The sequence below is a fragment of the Daldinia decipiens genome, assembly GCF_022478715.1.
Source record: "Daldinia decipiens strain CBS 113046 unplaced genomic scaffold F4813scaffold_1, whole genome shotgun sequence".
NCBI lineage: Eukaryota > Fungi > Ascomycota > Sordariomycetes > Xylariales > Hypoxylaceae > Daldinia > Daldinia decipiens.
Window position 1 is genome coordinate 1,532,138 of NW_026054544.1, and position 11,783 is coordinate 1,543,920.

Sequence of the window (11,783 nt, forward strand, 5' to 3'; positions counted from 1 at the left end):
AGAACGAATAGAATCGGCTTTATCCGTCAGATTCAGAACCCGATGCAACTCCTTTTTACCTAGTCAGGCACCTGCCTCAGAGTGCTTTGACTACTTAATTTACTATTCAATATGCATCTCTGCCTTCCAGGGCTGCAAGTGTTTTACAGAGGATTGTTGAACAGAATTGTAGTCTGCCTACCTAGCTAATTCAACTAAAGCTTGTAAGTAATTATGTACTGGGCACACCGGTATTCTAGTATAAAATAAGGTCTTTGAATATCAGCCCTAGATAAGAGACAAATCTAGTCAAATCTAAAAGAAGAACCTGCGAAGAGTTGTCTGATATAAAATTACTCATTGGGACACATGTTAATTAACATAGTCGTAATTCTTATCTTTTAGCAGTCACTCAGACCTCCACGTCAGCCAGACACACGGCCAAAGCAATTGCTATTTGTAGATGATTATAGTTGCCAAGTGGCTCAACCACTTGTTAGGCTCCTAATACATGATCTAATACATGATCTCTAATCTGATTTTTAGAAGTTCGCCTGATCCTTCAATGTCAAAGTGCTTTCCAGAACAATTTAACTAAAGAGTAAACTGAGTGTTTGCAGGACCAACTTAGAACATACATAGGGATATTCATTGAGGCTAGCCAACCTAGGTTACTGGATGCAGCCTGGCCTAGGACAGGCATTTGAAAGGGTCTCATTACATAGGTATTATAGGTAGAATACTACTATAATCAACTGCCTTAATGAACTATCAATACAAGAGCCTTAATACTGCTAGAGGCATTTTTTCTGCATGTAGTAAAATCTAATGCGCACGTGAGTAGACGCCAACTCCATTTCGTAAAATCAATAGCCAACTCCTATTGCAATGTGAATGGTGGGAAACCTCTAATCGGCAAGTTTGAACTCGAAATCTTCGTCCTCGTCTACACATGGGCCTTTGAGCGTGCTTCCCGCGAGGAGATCGAAGTCATCGTCGTCATCATCCTCCTCGGGGTTGAAGATGGAGAGAAATGGAACTCTCTCCTTCCACTCCTGATCTTCAGCTGCGACTATAGCTTGTGTGTGAGCGTATCGAGCAGGGGTGATAGTCCGGTCAGACTCGTTTGACAATGTCGTATTAGTATGAGTAAATCCAGTCTTTGATGCAGGTCTTTCGGGCTTCGCGGTCCCCTGGGCAAGTATCGAAGCAGTAGCTCGGCCCTTGTTATAGCCAATTGTAGTTCGTGAATTTGCCTCCATCTCCGTTGATGTTTTCCTAGGGAGTACCTGGGACTGAGTGCCGGGTTGTCGTCTGAAGCTAGACATGGAAAGGGATGTGTTCTTCTTGGCTGGGATTCTACTGACTTCCGCGGGCCTTGCTGCCTTTCGCTGTAATGACTTAGTTGTATCATCCATCGATAGAGCTTTAGCAGCCTTCTTTGCTTGAATAGTGGATGGCACCCTGTTCATCGCAGTTCTCTTAACCCCGAGAGGTGCTCGAGTTGGAACGAAGGTTGCCTTCTTAGTGGTCTCCGGTTCTTCTTGAACACCCCACTCAATGCTGTCGATGTCTTCCTGGATGCGCCTGTCGCATTCCTCCATGGCCTTTCGGTTTCTCTCTTCCAACTCTCTGTCAGCTAACGAGACGCCATTCTCATCGAGAGGGTTAAAATAGTGGTCATAATAGCCCTTGAATAAGTTCTCTGGTTTTAAGGCGTCAAATTTGAGGGCGCCATCGGGAAACACGTCAGACTCGTAAGGGAGGTCCTTCGGTTTAGGAGGACAGTATTCAATCTCCTCTTCACTTAGCGAATCCGCTCCTTCGGCGTGAACTACTAACTTCTGTAATTCAGCTTGCGGCTGCTTCTGCTTGGGTCGAATAGTTCCCGGCGCCTTGCCCTGAGACTTCTCTAGTTCGCGAACGGCGCTCTTAACAGTGATTGCCTGCGAACCCTTCGCTTTTGCGTTGGTAGTCTTGTCACCTAGAGGTGCCCTACTGCGCGGACCTATTCGTATGTGTTAGTCTTGAGAGAAAATATGACAACTTCGAGGACTAAACAATAGTAGAGCGCATACCCGAGGGTGTGGCAAGATTAGCCTTATTCACACTTTTGCCTCCTTTGGTTGTGAGGGTATTCTCATTGCCTCTTGATCTGCCGCCGATGATGCTCTTGGCACCACCTGCACCATTTTCGTCGTTTAGAGGGACCTTAATAGGTGTGTTCGCATATCTTGCACCGGGTGTTTTGGGCTGGAGTTGGCGCTTCGCTTGGCCTTGCTGCTGCTTCAGGGCAGCACCATTCTGGTGGCTAAAAGCCAAATTCTCTTGATCTCGAGCCGCTAACATCGTGGGCAAGGTTGACTGAGAAAATAGGCGGTAATTACGCTACGGTTACCTGTGAACTGGATGCGATGTCGTAATTTGTCGTAATTGCTGTATGTTTACATCTGTATTGTCGAGGAGAACCGACTCCCCATCAGCACAGACTTCTGCTCTAGCAACAAACAAAATCTAATGCTTGGTAGCGTAATGTGAAGCTGGAGAGTAGTATTCGGCGGTGGACAATTATTGATGAAATGGATCCATTGTTTGCCTCGTCCTCATTTCTTAAGAGAATGGTTTGAATGTTGTTCTAACTTTATTTGGGTGGAATGGCAGTTGCCAAAGCAACAAGATTCGGTACTTAGTGACATAGGCCCCTTCCGTTGTCATGCAACCTTATACAGTGTAGAGTTTGGATAATTCATACCATAAGTTTCTCACTAAATATTACGAGGTAAGACCCACATGTGACAAAGCTAGAGGCACTGTGCGCCCAAAACAAATCATGAGACGGGTCCCTCTATCCCCTATCGGTCACTTTCCAGGGCAATAGGGAAGGCGGGGCAATCTAGTACTAACCCACTTGCCTTACATATGAAATTCCACGACTATCCATTCATCTAGTTCTGGTTGATCAATTATTCAACAAGCTCCTTTTCCCTTATTCTCTTCAAAGTCTCTAGCCTCCCTTCGTCGTCTACCTAATCCAGCATCTAACCTGCTTCACCGATCATCCCGATTAACCTTTTTGTCTTTTCCCTTTAGCTTTCCTTCTAAGCACCCATCCCAAAATGGCGGCGCACCACATCAGAGAGGTGAGTTGGTCTATCTCTCAGATTTCCCCCTTTACCCCACCATCAAGCAGAGCGCGATATCAAAGGGGCACTCGAGACCAAACTACAAAGTCTTGCAACGCAGCGTTATGAAGCATATTTTTATATCTAAACATCAATTTACGATGATATTAACAATGATATTAACATACATCTTCATTGTAGAGAATGAACCAGCTCCGTCTGGAGGCTGACGAGTCTATTGCCAAAGTCGAAGAGTTACAGACTAAAGTCAAGGCTCTCGAGCAGGAAAATCTCGCCAAGGAGCAAGAGATTACCTCCCTCTCCCACAAGAACGGTCTCCTCGAGGCTGAGAACGAAAAGCTCGACACCACCATCAAGGATTTGAAGAAGACGGCCGATGAGGGCTTGCAACATGGTACGCACAACGAAACCCTCCAACGAAGACTTCAGCTGCTTGAGGAAGAAGCCGAGGAAGCAGACAAGACTCTTCGTGAGACAAATGAGAAGTAAGTTGCAAAACGCGCCCGGGACACTTGGGGGGTTTTACGGGGTTCTAACAGTCACAAACTACAGGCTCCGCCAGACTGACGTGAAAGCCGGCCATTTTGAGCGCAAGGTACAGGCGTTGGAGAACGAGCGGGACCAGTGGGAGACGAAGTACGAAGATATGTCCAAGAAGTACCAGGCTCTCCAGAAGGAGTTGGAGGACCTCCAGGCCGAGATCAGTAACATTTAGGACGGTATCACTTTCGTCGAGACGGGTGTCGCGAGACGTCGAGGCTGTGCCTTAGAGGCCAAGGATTTCTTTTTTCTTACCAGCACTGGCACTATGTCAACTTATACGGCGGAGGCCTGGCTTGATCGACCGACCTTTCCGACAATTTTGAAAGGGGCAGAAATGTCGCGGTGGCAGTTGAAGAGAAGTCAAGTTTAAGGCATGTTTATTTGGTGGACGTTTTATGTTGGTATTTGCTGTAGCAAAGCCCGCGAGACGGATAGGGAATGCGCTAATCAACCACTTGGTTTCTTTCTAATCTTGGCTGCTTTCTCTTTCCTCTGGTTCAGTTGCCTATCCGCCTTGGACTCGTATCTGAACTTCGGTTTCTTCTTCTTGGGCGGCCTGGCTTTCTCCTTGCTTCCTGGTGAAGCATGTTCCGAGTCTTGCTTTGCCGTCTCTTGATCCTCCTCGCTCGAGTCCTCCGGTTTAGTGCTCGACAATCCATCCTTAGACACGCTGACTGACTCTATTGTGACCGTAGTATACCGCTCTTCGTCAATGTATTCTTCTTCGTGATCGACGGGTTCCAGTGCAGGTGTATCCTGAAATCCTCCCCATTCGTCTGCTTCATCGTTTGAGGCTTCTTCCCCTCCCACGTAACCTGCCTCTTGTGCTTGCTTTAGGATAGCATTGACGTTTTGGACGTGCTCTTCGACTTCTCTCTTTCGATCTTCCCGTATCTATAGAAACGACTCGTATTAGCGACCTAGTAGTTCTGACTTTCTCATAATAAATACACCCCACATGCCTTTTTTCTAATCTCGATCTTTTCCTGTCTAGCTCTCTGAGCAGCCTGTTCCTGCGCATTCTTTATCCTTTGCAATTTGCGCTTGTGGAAGCCGGTCAGATAATCGGAACGAGCATCGTTATCAAATTTGATCTCCTCGACCAAATGCTGAGCCTTGCGTTTCTTCGGCGGCGGTACGAGTAAGCCCTTCTTTGGCCGTGGGCGCGCAAACATTTTATCTTTCCAATGCGGAAAGAGAAAAGACAAGGTCAAAGTTAATCGAGAATAAGAGCAGAAAATATAGTGTTTAATTTTAGATTAGAGTAGAGGCCGGGCAAGAGTGTAAGGGATATCAAAGTGAAAGTGGTGATTGTAGCTCGAAGCCAACTGTGATAATAAATTTTAGCGACTTGGACCGTTGCGTCCAGTTCATTAATCTATCGCTATCTGATTGGCCCCGCCTTGCATATTTTGGCGGCCAGCCTGCTAAGTTTCAGCGCGTTCAGGGACCCTGCAGAGGCCTACAAGCCACCAAATGATGCCGTAACATGCACCCGGAATTTCATAGGCCGGAACATGCCGCGTCTCTAAAACAGGTCAAACGTCAACTTCCAAAGAGCTTTGCCTCAGCCCTCTAAGCTCAAGCCTCGTTATTACTCCATCACTCAACCACTCAACCACTCAACCATCAAGCATTCTCGCAAGACGTCCGACATCACAATGCGTCTTTCTCGGTCTGCCGCAGCGCTAGCAGCGTGCTGCGCTTCTGCGCATGCTTTTTCGGACTCGTCCCCTATCGTTATGTTCTCAAGTGCTAGGTACGCAACACGACTCTATCATCCATCCCTTCGCCTCGCATAGACGACGTAGCTAATCGTGTGTACTCACCAGTCTGGATGTGCCGGCCAACGGGAAACTAATACAATCGAATTCTGAAGTTTTTGCAACTCTCCAAAACGCTCTCAAGAGCTGCCCGACCGATCGATATCTCATCGTCTCGCAACCGAACCTCAACAGGGCCAATTTGGTCGGGGATGCAGTACCGAATCTCCTCCGTTATAATAACAAGGCCCAGAGTCGCTACTCGCTCCCAGAGGTAATCGGGGAGTTGGATACAGACGATGTAGTAGCATTCGTTAGGAAATCATGCGAAGGAAGGTCGCAGCTATTTGTCGACCATCTCGAATTAACTCCTTTATCGTCTGTTAGCGACGCTCACACATTAGGGGAAAACGGTAAATATAATTATTGGACTCTCTTTGGGAATACAGAACTGATGGGATATAGATGACGAACTCGGGATGGTGCTTGAACAGTTCGATAGGGACGGTTCTTACACGGTCATCTACGTCGGTGCTCCGCGAAAGGAGGCCCCCCCGACCTACACGGCCGTGTTCCAGGATGGCGTACCCTCGGAATTGAAGAGAGACGTACACTCTGTTCAAAAGAGGGCTCTTAATGACACCAGAAACCTACCTCTATTTGAGAAGTACCAGTACTTTTCAACAGGTCAGTCCAGTTATCCATTGCAGATTCGTTCCCATACTAACCACAAAACAGGCATCTTCACGGCTCTCATCGCTTTAGTGATCCTCCTATCGATTCTCTACGGCGGTATTGCCGCAGTCGCCAGCCTCGAGGTCCCCTACGGCGCATTCGAGAAGGAGATGGGTCCGGCCGCGCATAAGAAGCAGTAGACGGAAGATACACGTAGGGAAGCAGTCTAGTCGGTAGATATATTTAAGGCTGCGTGTAATTTGAGCAGTGTGTACGAATTACTATTGGGTCATGGGAGTCCGGGTAACGGGTAGCATCACGGAAGAAGTCGAATCAGACTGACTTCAGCAAATAAGCAAGGTATACATCAATATTGTTTATCGAATCGGAAGGCGACTATAGTGTACATATAGGTATATGCAACTAGAATTGACCACGGCTTTTTTTTCCTTTTCCCTTTCTCCTTGCCCCTTTTGAAAGTTCTCTCCGCCGTGCCTTTAGAGTAACCACATTGGCCTTGTGTAGTTTTTGCGCCTCGGCAACTTAACTCCGGAACGCCTGCCCAAGTCTTATGTGCTTGCAGTCGTCTAGGTAGATCCCAAATAGTAGCACAGTGTTCACTTGCTTTACCTTTGCCTTGCCTTGCCTCGCCTCGCCTCTCCTCAAGTTCACCCATCCCAGCAAATGCTAATGATGTTAAACCAAGTGGCTCGGCAAAAGAAAGTTGGCGATGCCCTCACGAATGGCGTACTCGTGGCCACAGTTGGCGCACACGAGCTTGCCCTCCATGATCTGCGTTTCCATGAGTAGGTTGTGCAGGTCCTTCATCTTCTGCTCGTCGCCTTGCAGCTCTTCCACTGATGGCGGCTGAGGCGGTAGGGCTGGGAAGCCGAGCTAGAAAAAAAATTATTAGTCCTAGATTCAATATTCAGTAGTCCCGCATTTGCTTAATTCAGTGTAGTTAAATAGTATGTGAAGAAATATAATGACTAGAAAAACATAACATACTTCGGTAGCCGTCGTGGACAGGGCGGTCCAATCGATGCGGGGCAGTACATTGAGCAGCAGTTGAACGTTCACCTCGATATCGTCCTGCACCAGCTCTGCATCTTTGGGATGAAGGGGATACGAATTCGAGGAGCTTTTGCACGCCTTGACTGCGCAAGTTAGGAAATTAAGACTGAGGACCTTCATCTCGGCGTAAGAAGTTGAGGATACGAGACTCGACAAAAATTTCTCAAGTTCTCAAGGTCTAGAAATTGACCCGGCGCAAATAAAATTTAACGATTTTTTTTATTTAAAATTATACAAGTCACACGTGATGGAGACGACTATAAGAATAATAACAAGCACAACAACTACGCTTTATAAAATAAGACCTCATTTTTGATCAGATATGCCATATATATTTCATTTGAAAGAGTAAATAACCACAAGTCTAAGCCATCGTCTTCTCGTAAGCAATGTTGTCCCGGTCGCCTCTCTTCTTCGACAGGCGAATGTAGAAGGCGATAGCAGCGAGAATAACACCGAAAAGAAGAGCCTTCTGGAAAACGGACCATTCGGCAGAGAGAGCAGCAGTCTCGTCAACTACGGGTTTCTCCTGTTCGGTCGAGTGTCCCGAAGCCCATTCGGATTCTCCTTGATTATCTGGAACCAGGTGGTAGACGCATCAGTAAGAAAACGACGGAGACAGGCGGGACGAATACGGTGGTTTGGGACTTGTGCTTATAGCTCAACGTGGATACCTTCAGGCGGCACCTCGAGCTCTCCGCTCTTGGCAATCTTGATTTCTTTCTCTGGCTTGTCGCCGGGCTTAGTCTTGACATTTTCGATCTTCTTGACGACGTCCATGCCCTCCAACACTTCACCGAATACAACATGTCGGCCATCCAGCCACCTAGTATACTGTTAGTTTATTACGATACTCTTACATTATCTTCATGTTCATTGTCAAATTGGGAAGCCTTACGAGGTGATAACGGTGGTGATGAAGAATTGAGATCCATTGGTGTCCTTGCCAGCGTTCGCCATGGAGAGGAGACCCTCCTTGGAGTGCTTTAGCTTGAAGTTCTCGTCGGGGAACTTCTCACCGTAGACTGTAGAGGCGAATAATTAGCATGTTATGTTCTCTTCCCCTCATTGAACAATAGTATTAGCACTTACTCGACTTGCCACCAGTGCCATCACCCTTGGTGAAGTCACCTCCCTGGATCATGAACTGCTTGATAACTCGGTGGAAAGTAGATCCTTCGTAACCGAAGCCCTTCTCGCCGGTAGCAAGAGCTCGGAAGTTCTCGGTGGTCTTAGGGACGGTCTTGCCGTAGAGACCCATGACAATTCGGCCTAGAGGCTCATCGCCGTGTGTGATATCGAAGTAGACCTTGTGGGTAATCTTGGGCCCCTTGGTGGCGGCGGCCGTCTGGGAGAAGCAGATGACACTTACACCCACCAGCAGCAAGGCGCTGGCGAGAAGTCGGCGGAGGTTAAACATGTTTGTTATAGAGAACTGCCAAGACCAGTCAGGCAGATTGAAAGAAATCAATTGAAGTATGATGATGGTAAATGCCCGAGGGGAAACGGCACTATTTCAAAGACGGGAAATAGGATGAAGGATTGGAAAGGACACAGAAGCTCAATTAAAAGGCGACGTTTCAGTGCAGGAGCTGTCGCAACGTCTAGACCCCTGAACCACACAAAAAGAGCGACCTAACAGCCACAGGAGCCAGACAGATACCTAGCGACGGTTGAATGCGGGGTCCACCACACTAACCGGTTAGAAGCCTATCAGCTTATCGGGCAGCTTACCCAAGTGTATTGTATTGTACCGCTATGTACATAGGTACCTAGGTAGGTTAGGTACCTAAACATTTCTCAAATTCGCGATTAGCTAATGACCAGTGCCGACGATCTAAACCAATTGGCAGAAACATTGAAGTCTCGTCCTGTCCGTCGCAAACTCGGAGGGGAATATCACGACCATATTCATATTCAACAGAGGCCCTTGCCAATTTTGCCCAAGATGGTGAGCTCTCTAAAGCCCAACTTTTCACTTACTATGGAATATAACCACTAACTAAACTCAGGTGTTCATAATGGGAGTGAACTTCCACGAGAAGAAACTCGTCAGGGTAAGCCTCCCTCCAAACCCGCCACTCCGCAACACGAAGCCGCAATCCTAACGCAAGCAACCGCACAGAAAGCCCTCGAGAGCTTCTACGGCCTAGGGCCGCAGCTAGCCGCGCGCATCATGGCCAAGTACACAATCCACCCTCTCTCCCGAATCGGCACCGTCGCTCCCAAGACCGTCACTGCCCTAACAGCCGAGCTGTCGACCATGACGATAGAAAACGACGCCAGGAGGATAGTCCAGGACAACATCAAGCGCCTGCGAGACATGGGCACCATCCGCGGAAGGAGACATGCTATGGGTCTGCCGGTGCGCGGACAGCGCACGAGGAACCAGATCGAGACGGCCAAGAAGCTGAATACCCTCGAGAGAGGAGGCACGTACTCCAAGATTTAAAAGGAGCCAGCCGGAGGCATGCTATCCCTGGAGGGGTGTTTCGCATGGCGTTGCGGGAATAAGCGGCTGTTGGCCCCGTTGAAGTCATTAGGGAAAGGCGTTAATAAGAGGGTTGCGACGCATTTTCGGTCGTCTTCAAACAGGACCTATTCCGGTATATAAGTCTAGGGGCATTGCTCCCTTGTGCATTTAAACGTAAATATTTAAACATTGCATTTCAGGAGGACTAAGAATCTCCTTCACGAGAGGCGGCGGCACATAAAGTGGCGATTTTTTCGGGTTATAACCCCCTAGTCTCGTCGAACATGAGCTATCATGAAACTGGATAGTTACTTGAACTTATGTGCTCCGTTTATCAGACAAGCCGACTCTTTCTCATAAACATCAACTATAGATAGTAGGTTAAGTGGCCAACGAAGTAGTATAATTAGAAGTGATATGCTATCAAAACTTTATATCCAGGTCGTACTACTCCTTTACTAGAACAAGCCTGCCAAATCATCTTCTAATACTGGCTCTCCCGCAGCTTGCAACTTGGCGGCTATTTTCTCAGCATCTCCCCAGACACGTAGTATGTTGCCACCTGCGACCTTGCTAGCATCTTCGTCCGAAACCCCTTGCCGCAGCAATTCTGCCACAAGGTCCGGATATTTGGATACGTCAGCCAGCCCCTCAGGCGTCGCTTCGATGCCATCAAAGTCGCTTCCCAAACCAACATGGTCGTACCCTATCAGGTTGCCAATGTAGGTGATATGACTGACCACCTGAGAAAGAGTGTTGTTGTCAGGGAAGAACTCGGGGACGCCGTTCTCAGCGCCCTTGTCGATACAGCTGATGAAATCAGGTGAAAAGTTAACTATGAGAATTAGCATGAAGTCGAACTATAAGTCTGGTAAGGGGACATATATACCCATGACAATCGAGTTCTTCTCCTTCACAAGTTGGAGCACATCATCCGGGACGTTGCGAGGGTGCGGGCAGATTGCGTAGGCAGAGCTATGGCTAAACATGACGGGAGCCTTGCTACCTGCCCATTCTTTGCTGCCGCCGAGGACGTCTCTCATGGTATCCGCGCTGACATGGGATAGATCGACTAGCATGCCGATGCGGTTCATCTCGTTGATTAGCTGTCTGCCCTTGGGAGAGACGCCGTTCCATACCGGGGGGGCTTTGCGAAAGGAATTTTCCCAGAGAGCTGCGTCGGCAAATATGTTTCCGCAGTTATGCGTCAACGTAGCATAGCGAACTCCCAAAGCGTAGAACCGCCGTAAATTGGCTACCGAGTTACCAATCTGATGGAGACCCTCAATTCCTAGGGGTGAGACGAATTTGCCCTTCTTCCAGGCTGCTACTGCAGGCTTGGAGTCTACTGGGATCCCGGAGAAGTCTTTCGGGTAAGCATTCTGCAGCCGGGTCATAAGATCGATTTGTTGTAGGGTCAGTTGGACACCTGATTACTGCTATTAGCTGGTGAATTTGGCAGACTAGACTTAAACACCAACTAGGAGCATAGTTCTCATCTGAATAGTCTGTGCCGTTTGCTGGACATGGTGTAAAGACACTCCAGAAAGCACCTCCATTCTGTCCTTCTCTCAACCTGGGTAGGTCGACGTGCATGGGGAGCCCACCCTCTTCGAATGGCTTTGAAAAGGTCTCATTGTAAATGTGATTATTGTACATAGCACGGATGAAGATAGCTAAGTCATTGTGTCCATCTTAGAGGCTATGTATTAGTTGTTTGCGCTTATCAATCGAAATACGGCATCAAATCTACCTATCAAGGGGGTTTTCGAGAGGATCTTCTGAACCCTCTGTTCAATAGACTTGGGGCGGAAGTGAGATGAACAAGGAGAGCTTGGGTGGAGCAATGCGTATAAGACTAATCCGATAAAGAATATCGCGGCGATATTCGCATTGGGCTTCTTTACGCGTGAAGATTGAGAACGGGCGGGAGTCGCGCTCTCGAGGTTAGGAGTTTCTTTCTTTTCATTCATGGTGTGGAATGAACTCTTCATTGGTCCCGTTTACGTCCATGTGATGAAGAGAAAGATCGGAGGGTTGGGATGTTGAAAGTGAGATCCAAATACCTGTTAAGCTGGTTGATAGCGTAGGTACCTCTTATTAGCTTACCAAGCCACCTTACTTTTTATTCAA

At 47.8% G+C, this 11,783-nt stretch overlaps 8 protein-coding genes across 8 annotated transcripts; 3 read left to right on the forward strand and 5 right to left on the reverse strand.

Annotated features, from left to right (window-relative positions):
* Positions 1–568: 568 nt before the first annotated feature.
* Positions 569–2,685, reverse strand: F4813DRAFT_342627 (uncharacterized protein). The gene is made up of 2 exons (XM_049241439.1): positions 2,058–2,685; positions 569–1,987 (listed from the first exon to the last, which is right to left on the reverse strand). Exons 1-2 carry the CDS (start codon positions 2,326–2,328, stop codon positions 888–890), a joined length of 1,371 nt encoding a protein of 456 aa, XP_049104967.1. The 5' UTR covers positions 2,329–2,685; the 3' UTR covers positions 569–887.
* Positions 2,686–2,856: 171 nt separating this feature from the next.
* On the forward strand, positions 2,857–3,938 carry F4813DRAFT_16775 (tropomyosin). Its single transcript, XM_049239149.1, has 3 exons — positions 2,857–3,119; positions 3,303–3,607; positions 3,675–3,938. Exons 1-3 carry the CDS (start codon positions 3,096–3,098, stop codon positions 3,835–3,837), a joined length of 492 nt encoding a protein of 163 aa, XP_049104968.1. The 5' UTR covers positions 2,857–3,095; the 3' UTR covers positions 3,838–3,938.
* On the reverse strand, positions 3,586–4,983 carry F4813DRAFT_342629 (nucleolar protein 12-domain-containing protein). The gene is made up of 2 exons (XM_049241440.1): positions 4,628–4,983; positions 3,586–4,559 (listed from the first exon to the last, which is right to left on the reverse strand). The coding sequence occupies exons 1-2, from the start codon at positions 4,838–4,840 to the stop codon at positions 4,113–4,115; spliced, it is 660 nt and encodes a 219-aa protein (XP_049104969.1). The 5' UTR covers positions 4,841–4,983; the 3' UTR covers positions 3,586–4,112.
* Positions 4,984–5,242: 259 nt separating this feature from the next.
* Positions 5,243–6,553, forward strand: F4813DRAFT_342630 (BIG1-domain-containing protein). The gene is made up of 4 exons (XM_049241441.1): positions 5,243–5,424; positions 5,498–5,841; positions 5,894–6,115; positions 6,167–6,553. The coding sequence occupies exons 1-4, from the start codon at positions 5,327–5,329 to the stop codon at positions 6,301–6,303; spliced, it is 801 nt and encodes a 266-aa protein (XP_049104970.1). The 5' UTR covers positions 5,243–5,326; the 3' UTR covers positions 6,304–6,553.
* On the reverse strand, positions 6,554–7,383 carry F4813DRAFT_342632 (trm112p-like protein). Its single transcript, XM_049241442.1, has 2 exons — positions 7,112–7,383; positions 6,554–6,997 (listed from the first exon to the last, which is right to left on the reverse strand). The coding sequence occupies exons 1-2, from the start codon at positions 7,295–7,297 to the stop codon at positions 6,800–6,802; spliced, it is 384 nt and encodes a 127-aa protein (XP_049104971.1). The 5' UTR covers positions 7,298–7,383; the 3' UTR covers positions 6,554–6,799.
* F4813DRAFT_342635 (peptidyl-prolyl cis-trans isomerase-like protein B) lies at positions 7,378–8,760 on the reverse strand. The gene is made up of 4 exons (XM_049241443.1): positions 8,270–8,760; positions 8,076–8,202; positions 7,852–8,003; positions 7,378–7,753 (listed from the first exon to the last, which is right to left on the reverse strand). Exons 1-4 carry the CDS (start codon positions 8,595–8,597, stop codon positions 7,542–7,544), a joined length of 819 nt encoding a protein of 272 aa, XP_049104972.1. The 5' UTR covers positions 8,598–8,760; the 3' UTR covers positions 7,378–7,541.
* Positions 8,761–8,912: 152 nt separating this feature from the next.
* F4813DRAFT_16825 (ribosomal protein S13) lies at positions 8,913–10,010 on the forward strand. Its single transcript, XM_049239157.1, has 4 exons — positions 8,913–8,953; positions 9,005–9,128; positions 9,190–9,234; positions 9,303–10,010. Exons 2-4 carry the CDS (start codon positions 9,126–9,128, stop codon positions 9,627–9,629), a joined length of 375 nt encoding a protein of 124 aa, XP_049104973.1. The 5' UTR covers positions 8,913–8,953; positions 9,005–9,125; the 3' UTR covers positions 9,630–10,010.
* Positions 10,011–10,108: 98 nt separating this feature from the next.
* On the reverse strand, positions 10,109–11,623 carry F4813DRAFT_384582 (membrane dipeptidase-domain-containing protein; the record flags this gene model as incomplete). Its single annotated transcript, XM_049246106.1, has 4 exons — positions 10,109–10,485; positions 10,540–11,079; positions 11,132–11,344; positions 11,404–11,623. 4 exons carry the CDS (start codon positions 11,621–11,623, stop codon positions 10,109–10,111), a joined length of 1,350 nt encoding a protein of 449 aa, XP_049104974.1.
* Between the last annotated feature and the right edge of the window lie 160 nt (positions 11,624–11,783).

Coding starts and splice junctions, on each gene's coding strand:
- F4813DRAFT_342629 (XM_049241440.1), bottom strand. CDS start 4,840: ATGTTTGCGCGCCCACGGCCAAAGAAGGGCTTACTCGTACCGCCGCCG. Junction 4,560..4,627: donor AGATCGAGATTAGAAAAAAG/GCATGTGGGGTG, acceptor TCGTTTCTATAG/ATACGGGAAGATCGAAAGAG.
- F4813DRAFT_16825 (XM_049239157.1), top strand. Junction 9,235..9,302: donor ACGAGAAGAAACTCGTCAGG/GTAAGCCTCCCT, acceptor GCAACCGCACAG/AAAGCCCTCGAGAGCTTCTA.
- F4813DRAFT_342635 (XM_049241443.1), bottom strand. CDS start 8,597: ATGTTTAACCTCCGCCGACTTCTCGCCAGCGCCTTGCTGCTGGTGGGT. Junction 8,203..8,269: donor TGGCACTGGTGGCAAGTCGA/GTAAGTGCTAAT, acceptor TCGCCTCTACAG/TCTACGGTGAGAAGTTCCCC. Junction 7,754..7,851: donor GCTCGAGGTGCCGCCTGAAG/GTATCCACGTTG, acceptor ACCTGGTTCCAG/ATAATCAAGGAGAATCCGAA.
- F4813DRAFT_342632 (XM_049241442.1), bottom strand. CDS start 7,297: ATGAAGGTCCTCAGTCTTAATTTCCTAACTTGCGCAGTCAAGGCGTGC. Junction 6,998..7,111: donor TGTCCACGACGGCTACCGAA/GTATGTTATGTT, acceptor TTTTTTTTCTAG/CTCGGCTTCCCAGCCCTACC.
- F4813DRAFT_342627 (XM_049241439.1), bottom strand. CDS start 2,328: ATGTTAGCGGCTCGAGATCAAGAGAATTTGGCTTTTAGCCACCAGAAT. Junction 1,988..2,057: donor TAATCTTGCCACACCCTCGG/GTATGCGCTCTA, acceptor ACATACGAATAG/GTCCGCGCAGTAGGGCACCT.
- F4813DRAFT_16775 (XM_049239149.1), top strand. CDS start 3,096: ATGGCGGCGCACCACATCAGAGAG. Junction 3,120..3,302: donor CGGCGCACCACATCAGAGAG/GTGAGTTGGTCT, acceptor TCTTCATTGTAG/AGAATGAACCAGCTCCGTCT. Junction 3,608..3,674: donor CTTCGTGAGACAAATGAGAA/GTAAGTTGCAAA, acceptor CACAAACTACAG/GCTCCGCCAGACTGACGTGA.
- F4813DRAFT_342630 (XM_049241441.1), top strand. CDS start 5,327: ATGCGTCTTTCTCGGTCTGCCGCAGCGCTAGCAGCGTGCTGCGCTTCT. Junction 5,425..5,497: donor GTTATGTTCTCAAGTGCTAG/GTACGCAACACG, acceptor TGTACTCACCAG/TCTGGATGTGCCGGCCAACG. Junction 5,842..5,893: donor TCACACATTAGGGGAAAACG/GTAAATATAATT, acceptor GATGGGATATAG/ATGACGAACTCGGGATGGTG.